Consider the following 14004-nt stretch of genomic DNA (forward strand, 5'->3'; position numbering starts at 1 on the left):
ACTGAAAACAGAGCTCTGAAAATATTTCAACAGGCAATACTAAAACAGGCTTTTAAGTACTGATTTTTGCTGGCATTCACATTTTTAGTATCAAAGTGTTGTATCAAATTAATCAAAATGAAAATCAAAAGATCAAAATACTGTCTCATTATAAAAAAAACAAATGTCTATTTGAAATACTGTAAAAAGTTACTTCAAAAGCCCTAAATCCAATAATGATGCTATCCATAAATCATTATGGGCTCAAGGCTGTCAGTCACAATATGAAAGTACTAGAAACATATGAAGTTAATAAAACATATTTGCAAGCTCTTTTTCTTCAGCAAAAGAAAAACATTTCATGCAAAAAAGCGACAAACACACATGTCAAGTTAGATGTTAAATTAACAATGTGATGGCAGCTAGGTTATAAATGACCAAATAGCAGTCATTTAGGGGTTGCTCGCTTTGTTCATTCTTTAAATCCGAAGATCATTTTAAATCTAAGACTAGAAAAGCGGGACATGATCATTTCAGTCTCTAGAAATGGCTGCTTCATCAAGTCAGCTTTTAAAAGTGCACACAATTTGAATGTCCAATTCACAATGGCACAGCCATACAACTTGGGACTCTGCCTGCTCTGAGAAAACGCTTCTTTGCTTGGTTGCCAACATCAAATAACTGAAGAGAAGAATTCTTGAAGCACGTTTTAGTTTCCAAATGTCCTCCTTTAAGTCAGGACTTTCCCATTAGTAGACATTAAGACCTTTTTGAAAAAAGGACACATTTTGTTTTCCTCCAAAACTAGATGGGAAAGTTTTCTGACATTAAATACATTACTTTCGCATTGTATAGGGCTAAATAGTTTCCAAATGGTGTCATAAATTATCTCGTTGATTTTCATGGCAAGTCATCCAAAGCTAATTAAAATTTTAAATTCTGGCAGATAAACAGGCCAGCCAATTCCTAGCATTCTTGATGTTCACATTTGAAGCAAAGCAGCATTAATCATGGTTCATGTCATCACTTAAACAATAAAAGTGAATATACAGATACCCATTCTTTTTTGTTCACTATCACACAGCTTAAATACAAACTCCAATTTCATTTGTCAAGGACCATGTATAATTACACTGAGAAAGTGCTAATGCAGAAACAACAGAAATTAAGTAGTAAATAATCTCCCCAGGTTGATGAGTGTCACTAATAACCATGGCAGTTCCCTAAACTCTTTTTGGAAGTACAACCAACGAAGTTATTATATTAATTCATTTAACAAACATTTACAGAATCTAGCAAAGCAGAACTCTAACTAGCTAATCAGAAATGGAATAAATATTTAGAAATAGGAATCAGAAGTGTGCATAAATAATGTAGGTTTTTAATCTTTTTTTAAAATGTTTACATTTTAATCTTTACAAAAAAAGTTTACATTTCCCAACGTCTACCTTTAGTTCTTAAATTTAAAATATAAACCATCAAGTCACACATGACAAACGAAATATGCAACTTCATTATTTTTCCATAATATGAGCCTTCACTGCCAGTGGTCGAATCACACCTTTGGAATCTAGGAGTTCCTGGGCCTCTAAACAGAGTTGTATAGTGGAAGGTTATCAGAAAACGCATTGCAAAGGTTTACTGTCCAGCACACACTGACCCTAGCTGTACTACTGAGAGAATGGGAATATTCAGAGACTTGTGTGTTGACCTTCAACTTCTCTGAAACTGAAAAAGTGCTGAGACAAGGAAATCTTGTCTGCTTGGCCCAGAAATTCAAAGCTCTGGTTCAAGTCCAGCTTCTTCTTCGCTCCTGTCTATAACCTGGGAGGGGAAGGAGCAGGAGAATTGCATGAAGCCCTCCTTTAGCTGATATGCCAGACGCAGGCTTTGTTGCCTTTTTAAAAATAGGTGGCATTATTTTAAAGAAGCATTACAAAGCGTATTCGTTCAATTGACATGTATATAAAACACATTTTACAAGTACAGTTGTATCTCACCTATATTTTAGGGCCTTAACCGGAATCTGCAAGAGACTTCCCCCTTCAAACGGAAGGTGCACAGTGTCGTCGTCAGCTTGAAGCATTCGTTCAGCCTCCTTTAGAGCACACAGAGAGATTACTTCTCCCAGATTTCAACTCAACTTCCATGTTACAAGTCAACATATAAAGACTAAAGTTTTCTTTTATTTTTTGTCAAAAGATGTTTACTTAAAAGTCCTTTTTGTCATTGTATATGCCAGATTGCTAAATCGCTGTAAAAATTAAAGTGTACCACCCAGCCAGTGTGGCTCAATGGTTGAGGTCTGACCTATGAACCAGGTTGCAGGCTCCATCCCCAGTAGGGGGCATGCAGGAGGCAGCCAATCAATGATTCTCTCTCATCACTGTTGTTTCTATCTATCTCTTTCTCCTCCTGTCCTCTCTGAAATCAGTAAAAATATATATATTTTTTAAATTTAAGTGTACCCTGAAATTTACTTCTGTATTTAAAGTTAAATTAGATTGTAGACGATGATGTAGAATTATTCTGTGTTACCTATGTTTGCATACTGCTAAATTCTTCTGAATGGTTATTAAATACACACATAACATGTAATTTTTTAAAAAAGTATTTTTGTGTCAGGACTATGGATGGGGCAAGTTGGTAAAATGGGTAAAAACCATTCTTGGGACGTTACCTACTAACTAACCTCTCTCCAGGTTTCCTTCCTTGTAAATCGGGAGTAATAACGTACTTACACTTTATAATGATAAGGTTCTCAGGAGGTCTTAAAAGAGTTCATTCCCATAAAGCGACTGTAATAGTGGCTGCTACTTGGTAAATTTAAAATTCTTGTGTTTTTACCTCTTTCTCTTTTTTCTTTTTGTCATCTTCCTTCTTTTTCTTACTTTCTGGCATGAGATCATCAAGCCAACTTAGTTCTCTCTTTGTGAAACACAGATCCATGAGCTTACGTACAAAGACTAATGCAAGAACCTTAAAAAGTGGGGGAGAGAATATTAAGTAAAATTTAAAAATACATAAATTATATTAACTTATTATACATTACTTTATTATATTAATTTATTAAACATAAGAAAAAGTACTTTATAAATTTTATTTTAATATGATTTTATGCACCTTTTTACTTCAAAGGAACTGAGTCCCCTCTTTCTGCTCAAAGAAAAGATGTAAAAGCATTTTTAACCTTTTCTTATATAAATTCCTTACACTCTGTATAAATTATAAAGCAGTTTAAGCATGGCATCTTCACCGTTTAAAAAAGATTATTAACTTTTATGATGACTTTGTACTACATACATTATATAAGTAGAGATAAAATCTTTGAGCAATGCATGAGAGAACCCATTTTTTAGCATTAGGTTCAAATTATATTTGTAAAATATAACTTTCCAATTATATTTGTAAAAAAGATTATGTTTTTACTTAGTCTGCTTTTCTTTAACTGTTAATAAGGTTAAAGATGTTTTTAAATGTTCACTGGCAATCTGGAATCCCTTTTCTGTTTTTACTATTTCCTATCCTTTGACTGTTTTGCATTGGTTTTTATGACTTGTTCATAAATTGGTAAGAGTTCTGTGTAGTTGGACAGAAATACATTATCTGCCTTATATGTTACAAATATTTTCTCCAAGTTCACAATCTGATTTTACCATGGACATATAAAACATTTAATTATCATGTGGTCCAATATATCTCTTTCTTTTATGACTGGGTTTCCCTATCTTTGAAAAGTTACTGAATTATAACAAATATTCTTCAAAAATTTTTACTACAATTTAGCAAGGCCTGAATTCATCAAATTGTTCTGGTTACTTTGCTTTTTATACCTGGCTATAATATTTATTCCATAAATATCCTAAACTTGTTTAAAAGTTATTTAAAAATACAAAATGGTGTCTACAGCTCAAAGACTAAAAAACAAACAAAAGTATAGAAAATAAGCAAATTTGGTCTTGAAAATGATTAGTTTAATAGCTAGAAAGGGCTCATTCCTATTTCAAAACACCAAAGGTACTTAAAATGGGTTTATTCGGTTTCTCAAAGTCAATTATAAATATTAATAATTACTATAAAACACAGAGATGTCATTCATTAGTAAGAAAGTCTGAAAAAGAAAACTTACCATCATGGGAAAAACTACGGCAGCAGCCGAAGCTTTGATTACCCACAAAAGAACCAGACAGGTAAGCTGAATGACCGTGAAAATGTGGACCTTCCAGAGAGGCACGTAGCGGAGGTATATCAGGTCGGGTTGATGCTTAGCAGGCATGCCAAATAATTTTATACGGTCGAAAAACTACGTGTGGAATGGAAAACAAAACAAGAGAATGTTTTCAACAAAAATATCATGTCTGCTACCTCGGAAAAAAAATTACATTCAACTTCAGGGTTTTGTGACTGAAACCATAACTTCCTTGTTCTGATAGTACAGGAGAAGTTTTGGGACAGAACCTCTGAACCCAGGGGGAGAGATGAGGGAGGGAGGAGTCAGGGCAATGCAATTAATGTAATCCAAAAACTCAAGCCAAAATACTTTAACTTGGGGGACTGAAATATTTAGATAAATTTGTCTGCTATAATCAAATGCAGGAGTCACTCAATCTTTCAACTTGTTTCTAATGTGTACAACAAAACAGTAACAATGTTATAAGGTTCTAACATTACCAATTCTATGAAAATAACCTCAGGTAACAATTAAAGTGTGAGCAAATTCCTTGGTCTTTTTGAGCTTTCATTTCCTCATTTATAAACTTGGAATAAGATCAGCCCTACTTACCCACAAAATTATTGTAAAAAAAAAAAAAAAAAAGTGAGTTAATGAAATCATTTCCTGACCAGTGGAGAGCAGATACTGGACCGTGTTGAAAAAAATCAAGATGCTGCCTTCCAAAAGTCTTGCCAGCAACTTTAGACAATATGCTTTTCATGATAGGAGGTGGTCATGTGGTACTAACCTTGCTTTATGTGCTAAATATTTTACACTAAGATTGGATTGATACAATGGATAGTTAGGACCATATCAGTTCATAACCTCATTCTCGGGGGGGGGGGGGGGGAAAGTGCAGTAAGCCAATAATCACAAGAAAATGTAGATTTGAAGTCACCAATTAACCTGTCCTCAAAATATTAGAGTTGAGAATAAATCACTACCATCATAAAAGTAATCTTCGTTTGTTAAGTTTTTCTACAAAATCATTAAATATTTAAGACTTACCTGGATTCCTTTTAATGAGGAAACTCCCATGTAAAGGAAAACACCATAGAGAACAGGCATTGGAATAAACTGTAAGTGAAAGGACCATCATCAGAACCCATTGCTACCAAGACAATTTCTCAGCAATAAGTACACAAAAGCATGGTTGCTGAATACCTACTGAGACAGAAGTACATGACCGTTCAGTAATGAGATCTAACTTTTCTATAAATAAGAGAAATGCTAGTAAACAATAACCTCCTTGAAAATTGTTTATCTTCTCCATGTTCCTTCCTAAAAGAGGGCGGAGCATGTTCAGTGGTTAAGAGACTGAACATTACAATCCGACTACTTGATTTAAAAACCCAGTTAGCCTCTTATTGAGCCTTAACCACTCTGTACTTTCCTGTACAAGAATGCCATGAAAATTAAAGGGTTTCAAATACATAAAATAATCAAAAAAGGATGTGGTATATATAACTATCACTCCAACAGCATTGGTCATTGTTATTTACTCTAACTACCCCTACAATGATTATCACACAGTAGCATTGACTGAATATAATAATTGAACCCCACCCCCAAAAGAAAATTCTTATTTCTTTGGCAGTTAGGAGAATCCTAAATCACGCCTACCTAGTCCATGCCTAGGCATGATACAGGACACTACCAACAGACCTCATTCATTTCCTCAAAACCACAATCATCACTCTCATCCAAGGGAGAGAGAGCTGTGAGAAAAAGACCTAAAGCTACAGTGGAGACTCTACTAACAACCTAGTATGTCCTTTCTAAGAAACCTGGAAAAAATCTAATCAATATACTCCAGAAATGTCAGGAAAATATTTTACCCATAAAGCAACATTAGAATGCTAAGAAAAGTGAATAAACAGAATAAAAAAAAAGCCCCTAAAAATTAAAGACATTGATGTATACACTGTACACATATAGCTATGTGGGAAATAGATAATCACCATATTGGGAACGAAAAGCAATTTTTAAATAGTTATTTTTAATTCATTTTAAAATAACAAACCCCTTACAAATTAATATAAAGGACCTTTTTATGGAAAACTATAATTTCAAAAAAATTAAGAAGAGTAGCATTGTTTTGTATTTCTGTTAAATCTCTTTAGTGGGTACTTAACAGAAACCACTAAGTTCTCATATCTGTATGTACATTCAATCTGCTGCAATATGTCACTCTGGCTGAAGCAGATGAAGACAATTCAGCCTCATACAGTTACATGATTGGAAAGAGAAGGATCTGGCAATCCCTGACAAGGTGTCAGGAACTCCCAGAGATCCTTGAACTAGACTTTGGAAATCATGGTCTTTGATAAAGATATCCAGTCTAAAGGTAATAAAGTGAAAAATAAAATTATGAAAGTATATAAAAAACTGTAATGGTGGTAATCGCCAAAATAACTCAAAAGACAAAAAAGTAAAACGAGTTTACCTCTGGATAGTTAGTTCCTTTCAGAAAGTGAGGAAAAATAGCAAGACTAGCTTTTCATTTTAGAGCTTTCTTGATGTTCTACTTGACTTTTTCTGCCTAGATGTAGTTAATACTTTAAAATTTTTTAACTTTAAAAATGTAAAGGGCACCTTCATCAGTAGGGAATGGCATCCTCAAAGACCACATATTTCTCCTTCAGTCCCAAGCTCTTCTAACAATACACTCACCACTGCGCAGTAATGTCCCATTTACCTATCTGTTTCACCAACTAGACTGGCAAGTTCTTAAAAGGAGACAATAATGCATCTGTTTATTATTGCTTCCCCAGGGCTCAGTAGAATAGTAAGTACTCAGCAAATATTGGGTGAATTAATAGGCTGTTAGAAAGTGCATGAAAAGAGGCCAAAGAATTCTAGTATTTATCAATTTTTTTGTTACTATATAGCATATACACGCGTTTATGTACTCTAAGCTTGTATCCTAATTTATAAATGGTATACAACTCTTTACTTAGTAATTTTATTTACAACAAAAATAACTACAGCGACCAAGGGAAAAATGAAGCTGAGCTCTTCCAGGATAGGTAGAAAATTTCAGATTAGATATTTAGCTGTGTTTGCTATGGTTATCGTTAACTTTTTAAATCAACAAGATTCAACAGATGTGTATGGCAAAAAGCAGATGTGACTAAAGATGTCAGACATAAAGTATAAATTCTTACATAATTCATTTATATTATTAGCTGTTAATATTTTTCTACTAAGTGCTTGCTACTACTACTTTTGTTTCATTTAGTTTTTTAGGAAAATGTATTAATTTAATTAAAGCAATATTATTTTTATATTTTGGTCAGACAACTCGGTTTCACCCATTTTTAATATTTCTTTTTCTACTTATGCTTTTAACACCCTCTGACTGTATTCTTCTTTTAAATCTTAACTAAGTCATGGATTAATTCCTTCCAAAACTCTGTAGTCTTTCATTTTAATTCTATCCTTTTAACATTATTTTTTAAATGGGTACATCTAAAACTGAAATGCCTGCTATACTAAACACCATGCCAAAATATTATTTTCCAGGTAAAGTCTAGGAAATAAAACTAATTTTAGATACTTTAATGTTTCAATTTCATACAACCGGGCATAAATTTTACGATAAAGAAGATTTTAAAACATTTGCCATAAAGGTCTATTACCTTTAGTACTGACGTCATAAACACAGACAGGCCCATTAGAATGAAAATCACTAGCCCCGTGACCCGCTGTTCACGAATTCCCAAAAACTTGGGTTGTTCCCCTGGAGCAGAACATTCAGATTCAAGTTTTAAGCTGTTGACGTGACTTATCGACAACACTGTTGCAGCCACAAACCATGGAAGTCCCATGACAGAGCACACTCCCAACATAACTCCGACCACGAACAAGTCAAGGTGATAGCCAGCTCCTTTCTGGAAAGTGAAATGGACACGAACATTTATAAGTCTACGTTTTTCTTTCAGGTTAAAATTCTATACTTCTCATAAAGAGAATAAATTCGTTTTCACTTTACATCTTTTCAAGTTCTAGTCACTACAAAAACACCCCAAAGCCTTCAAAAAATTACAACACTTTGAGACAAAATTTAACGTTACCTTCAATTTGTGCTCTTTTCTGTTTATGATTACAGCTGTAATTTGTTGATCCATGAAGATGAGAATGGTGCACAGCAGAGCCGGAACAGCAGCTATTAATAAGGTCCACCAAGGATTTTCTCCCAATGGGTTTATAATCCAGCCCCTATTTGGATCAGTAGGCTGTTAAAAATAAATAAATAAATTTAAAAAGAAAAAAGTTTCCTTCTTCTACTGAACAAAATTCCCACAGCATAGACTGTGTCTATTCCAAGAAAAGCCCAAGGGATCAGAAAGAACTAGATTAAATCTTGGTATGTACGGTGAATTATTTGCAAAGACAGCCACAAGGATTTTTCCCATCCCTAGATGTGGGCCCCCTCGTCCGACTCCTTCCATGCAGAGGTGAAGTCTACTTCCTCCCCTTGAATCTGGGCCGATCTTATGGTTTACTTTAACCAACAGAATAAGGCCAGTGTGACATTGTGTGGTGTTTTGAGTCTTGGTCTGAAAGGACCTTTGCAGCTTCTTTTCTAACCCTCTCGGATCCCTGAGATTAAGCTGCTGAGTGCGCCTGGATAATCTTTCTTCAGGATGCGACACGATGTAGTGAGACAGGGACAGGAGGCAACCACCCCAGCTGTTTCAGCCGTCTGAAGTCCCAGGCATGGGGAGGTCACTCTGTCCCTCATCAAGGCAACAGATTTCTGTGGCCATACAAAGTATCACTAATAAGAGACCAGACCACTACCCAGCTACCTAGTCCCGGTAGCACAGATTTATGAACAAATAAAGGGTGATTGCTTAAAGGCATTATGTTTTGGGAGATTTGTGATGAAGGAACAGATGTGTGAAACGGTGTCATTTCAACATGCTCCTACCTATCTCATAAAATGTAAAATCAATCTACCTACTAGATCAACTCCTAAACTAAACTGCTTTAGAGATCCTGCAGACTAGTGATCTTGGCACAGTCAGTACTAAGAACTGGGCCTCAGGACACTATTTTTCAAACCATCTACTGACGAAAATCTGGCACTTTACCAGATGCTAACAATTTCAACTCTATAATGTAAAATTTGTTTTATAGCAAGAAAATTTAAACGATCATAAGAGAGTTTAAGATTCTTGAAGGATGTTGGACATATTAAAATCTACACATTTTCATTACCTAGACTTCATATTGAGCCTGTTTTTTCTTCTTGAAAACATTTGTCAACACAAAAAGGAAATTTAATATTTTCTAATTCAGGTATTCAAATGTTCCCACACTGCTATTTATTAAACTGCTTCATATTCAATACTGCACATGTGTAAAATATTTTATCTGTATGTTTACATTCTTAAGAGTTCCTTGAACTGTTTCCCCAAGTGTGTTTTATGCCCCTGGAAATCAGTCTGCTACTTGAGAGCTAGATCAATACAAGAATAACAAGGATATATTTAGGAATCTGAATCAGGAAATGAGGCTATCACTACAGGAAAATACACCAATATTTTGAAGCAATATTAATTTAGAGTTTCATTTATTCATAAGAATTGGTAAAAATAGAATGACTTTCATGTAGCCATCTCTTCCTGACCTAAAATCTTTAGTGGCTCAAAATCTATGCTTTTAAGCAAAGGTCTCCAAACTTTTTAAATTATACACACTTAGCAGCAAACATATAAAAAGTTTTTATAAATGAAAGTGAGCATATATACCCAATGGCTCTATATTCATTTACCTGTTATGTTACTAATGTTTGGTTATCCACAGAGTAAAATTCATGTAGTAAATAGTATAAGGTTTAATTTTTCTTATTTTTAGATAAAGATATAAATTGAACTTCTAAATAATTTTGGTGGATCATTTTCTACCCATGCACTCTACTTTGGAAATCACTGGTTTTAAAAATAATGTTATTTCTTTTTATCCCAGTGAAAGATAAAACAGACTAAAATTATCTTCATTCTATTCCTTATTCCTAATCACCTTTAAACCTTCTGCTTCTGAAAGAAGTCATCTAATCTGCTAAATGTAACTGTAAGCAGTAACACAAATACTTGACTCAGAATAAATTCCAGAAATTATTCAAAAGCTGCCACCTCTAACTTGGACGGGAAAATATTTTTAGGTGCTATATTGTGTACAGTATATTGTACACAAAAGAACTAGCGTTTGCTAATGAAAACAAAGGGTTCATGGATGTTCACAATGAGTGTCCTTTTTCTTATGGGAGAACATTTGATTCTCTCCTGTCAGATACACTATCCTTCTAGAAATTTAACAAGAATGTCCTTGCTAATCAAAAATTCAAGTTTGATTTAGTTCTTTAAAAGAGAATAACGAATGTTTCTTTTGCCTGGGAAGAACATCATGAACTCCAGCTATGAGAACAGGTCAAATTTTTTTAATGTCTCTCAACTCTCCACCATGGATATTTTCATTCATTCTCCAGAATGGACTAGCTTTATTACCTACTTGCTTATTTCCTAAACGGGTCCACTTGCAGCTTTGCATCTGGTCATTCTATTTATATATGTGGGAAATAAAATGTTTCCTTTCAAGGATCAGCTTTTCAGAGAGACTATGCACAGTTTAAAAATAACTACCTACACAGTTTAAAGTAGAATGGTATGCCTAAGTAACAAATAGCCAAGTATTTTAATCCTTACCTCGAATTTTTCAGGAACGTGAAGTTTAGGAGAAGGAACTCCTACAAGGTAGTCAATTAGGACCATTATTACTATTGTGAGAAATATAGCGAAGTCACTGATTGTCGATCGCACCTATGTTAAAAGAATTATGTTAATATAAATACAGATATAGTATGTATCCTTTATAAATAATTCATATCTTTCAGATTAAAATATGCCACTAGAAAGTGTGAAGGAGGTTTAATTAGTGACAATGTGTCAGTGAAATACATTTATATCTAATATTTTTTCCCAAATGATAGGAAACACATTTCACAACTAACCTACTGTTGTTTTCCTACTGCTAGCTCAGACGCATAATATACATTTTTACTATGAATAATTTCTTTCAAACTATTTGATAAAAAGTACTAACCCCCAAACAATATATTACCAGAACTCCAAAATTATATCCCAATTACCTTAGTAGGAAAATAGCGCTTGGTCTTGAATTGTTTGAGGAATGAGGACAAAAAAAATGTTGTGAAAAACAAGATAACACACCAAAAGAGCACATCTGGAATATAAGGCCCATGATGACCACAAGCTGATCCTACAAATACACCGTGCAAGGTTTTACATTCCTGGGATAAAGAGAAAAAATAGAAAAAGGAGGGATTAAAGGGGATTCTCAGATATCCAATAAAGTATTAATAAATCTCACAGACTCTAAGATGCTACTGATTGTAAGACACACCATCAATTTTATATATCATTCAGAAAGGAAAAAAACACTTCCAACTCAACTTTAACTAACACACCATCAACTGTTAAGACACATTCCGAGTTCTGAGATGTTATGGTTTGACATTCAGGACATTAGCAGAACATTTGTGGTCTTCTAACTAAGTTGTTCATAGAGCAGATGAACCAAAAATCAGAAGGCAGGACAAGCGGATATGAGCTGTTGTAACTATCAACTCTATGTGTAACCACAGTCCTAGTGTATACTTCCTTTGAATTTATGAATCTAAGTGGAATTAGAAAAAAAAAGTATATTAACATATTTTTTAATAATTATATTTTGGAAGTCAAATAATTGTATTTTGGAAGTCTGTCTTTTCTTTCCTATACCAACTTCATTTGTTTCAGCCTATACTTTTTTAGGGCATGATACATAAAAATGTGGTAACTCCTACTTGGTCAACCTAATACTATGTTTTGAAAACATACTATATATAGATCAATCAAGAAAATGTAGGTCTACTCAGAAAAAGCTAAAGAACTAGGTTAATAGTTGCAAAATCCTTTAGTTTATAATATACTCACAGAGACAGTGAGATTCCCCCAGGAAATATCATGTGCCGTTATATTATTTTCCGTCCACACCTTCAGAGTTTCGTTGCTAGGATTAGGAGGTTCAATACATACACATCTGAGAAATTAGAATAGGGTGAAATTTTTAGAATCCTGTATTTCATGTTTACATTTTATTAAATTGATACCACAAAGTGGTAGCTTTTGACTTCCTAATTTTTCCATGTTGCAAAGCATGAATAAGAGGAAAATGAAAACACATTAGAAACAATAGAATGGAATGAGGTTTGGCTTACATAAATAAAGCATAACTAGTTATGCTAGTACAAATAACAGTGAGATGTTACTTAATGAAACTAGTTAGACCTATCTCTTTGGGAGGGGGTACTAATTTCTTTAAAAATCTGAGAAAATTTTTAGCAAGTTTACTCTCCACTAAATCTCATGTACTTAATCCCCACACACACATCACGCATAGATTCCCAATAAAAGTTATACTCCCGTTAATTCCTTGTACTCTGGCAAGCCCTACCTACTCTTTCTTTATTGATCTTAAGGCTCATTCTTAAAGAAGTAACACAGTTTTCCATCAGGACAAGCTTAGAACAGTCATTAGAAGATCATAGTTTTAGTTCATATCCAGAACTAACTCACCCACCTAAAAGAAATGGTAGAAAACACAAACACACACACACACACACACACACACACACACACACACACAAGCAAAGAAATCGCTAGTGTGAATTTAAAACTTGAAAACAAACAGGAATATTCCCAATTAAATTATGAGCTCTTTGAGAGGCAAGAGGCTGGAGTTTGGATTCAATCCAGGCTCTCTTATTTACTAGCTGTTTGACCCAAGACAAATTTTAATCTCCAAGAGCCTCAGTTTCTACATACATATGAATAGTTAAGGAACACTATGACCCAAATGATGCAACATTCGTAGCACGTGCCCACAGAATGTTAGCTGAACAAATGAAGTTCACGGTAATTACTCAGTTAACCAGAAGGAAGCATCACTCTAAAAACCATGCTTCAAAGAGGTCAAAGGAGCAGCAAAAGAAACAAAAAAAATAACATTAAAAAAAAATTAAATAGTTTAAGAGCAAAGAAGATAGCACAAAATAGATTCGGCATCAAGGTGTCACCTAATATTTTCAAACAGGTCAATGTCTTAAAGCAAACATGTCAAACTCGCGGACCACAAAGAATATTTTTTGCGGCCCAGCCAGTATAGCAGCATGTGAGAAACGTTTTAATAAAAATTTCGTAACTTAATTTTTATAATATCCTGTTATACATAATTATCAATAACGAACTACAATGTTCGCTAATGACTACTATAATCGTGTTGCATTCATTTCCCTTATGTGCCTTATACAGAGGTGCACCAGTCTCTCCACTAATACTAGCAGCAAATATTTTAGCAGCCGATTGCCACATCATTAGTCGTGGACTGACTTGTTTGGTGTGCACAACAGGAAATATTTCGCTTTCGGAGAACAAGAAAAATAGGTTTATTTGCGTTACACTTATTAATTTGTGCAGTTATTCAATGTCTGTTAAGTTAATGTTCAAGAAAAAATATTGTTATGAAAATGTTCTATTATTTTATGTTAACACTTACTCATTTATTTCAACCCTTTGTGTTCAGCATGTCTCTATTGAAATAAACCTACATTTCTATGAAAATGGAAGCTTTTGTTTTTTGCGGCCCACATAAACTTAAACCTTGTTTATTTGGCCCGAGTTAGCCTTTGAGCTTGACATGCTTGTCTTAAAGGAATTTTCATAGCCCTCCCTACTCTGACCATC

General features: G+C 34.0%; 1 protein-coding gene across 2 annotated transcripts in view; it reads right to left on the reverse strand.

Annotated features, from left to right (window-relative positions):
* Nucleotides 1-14004, reverse strand: part of SLC4A7 (solute carrier family 4 member 7) — an 83953-nt gene that overhangs the window by 3184 nt on the left and 66765 nt on the right. For both annotated transcript variants that reach the window (XM_081106183.1, XM_081106184.1), the window contains 9 exons: nucleotides 12196-12301; nucleotides 11349-11510; nucleotides 10906-11019; nucleotides 8269-8430; nucleotides 7834-8085; nucleotides 5201-5269; nucleotides 4109-4282; nucleotides 2827-2958; nucleotides 1980-2077 (listed from right to left, as the gene is read on the reverse strand). In XM_081106183.1, coding sequence (XP_080962309.1) covers nucleotides 1980-2077; nucleotides 2827-2958; nucleotides 4109-4282; nucleotides 5201-5269; nucleotides 7834-8085; nucleotides 8269-8430; nucleotides 10906-11019; nucleotides 11349-11510; nucleotides 12196-12301 — 1269 coding nt within the window. The remainder of the gene's footprint in view (nucleotides 1-1979; nucleotides 2078-2826; nucleotides 2959-4108; nucleotides 4283-5200; nucleotides 5270-7833; nucleotides 8086-8268; nucleotides 8431-10905; nucleotides 11020-11348; nucleotides 11511-12195; nucleotides 12302-14004) is intronic.

The sequence above is a fragment of the Myotis nattereri genome (assembly GCF_964212035.1).
Source record: "Myotis nattereri genome assembly, chromosome: 14".
In the NCBI taxonomy this organism is placed as follows: domain Eukaryota; kingdom Metazoa; phylum Chordata; class Mammalia; order Chiroptera; family Vespertilionidae; genus Myotis; species Myotis nattereri.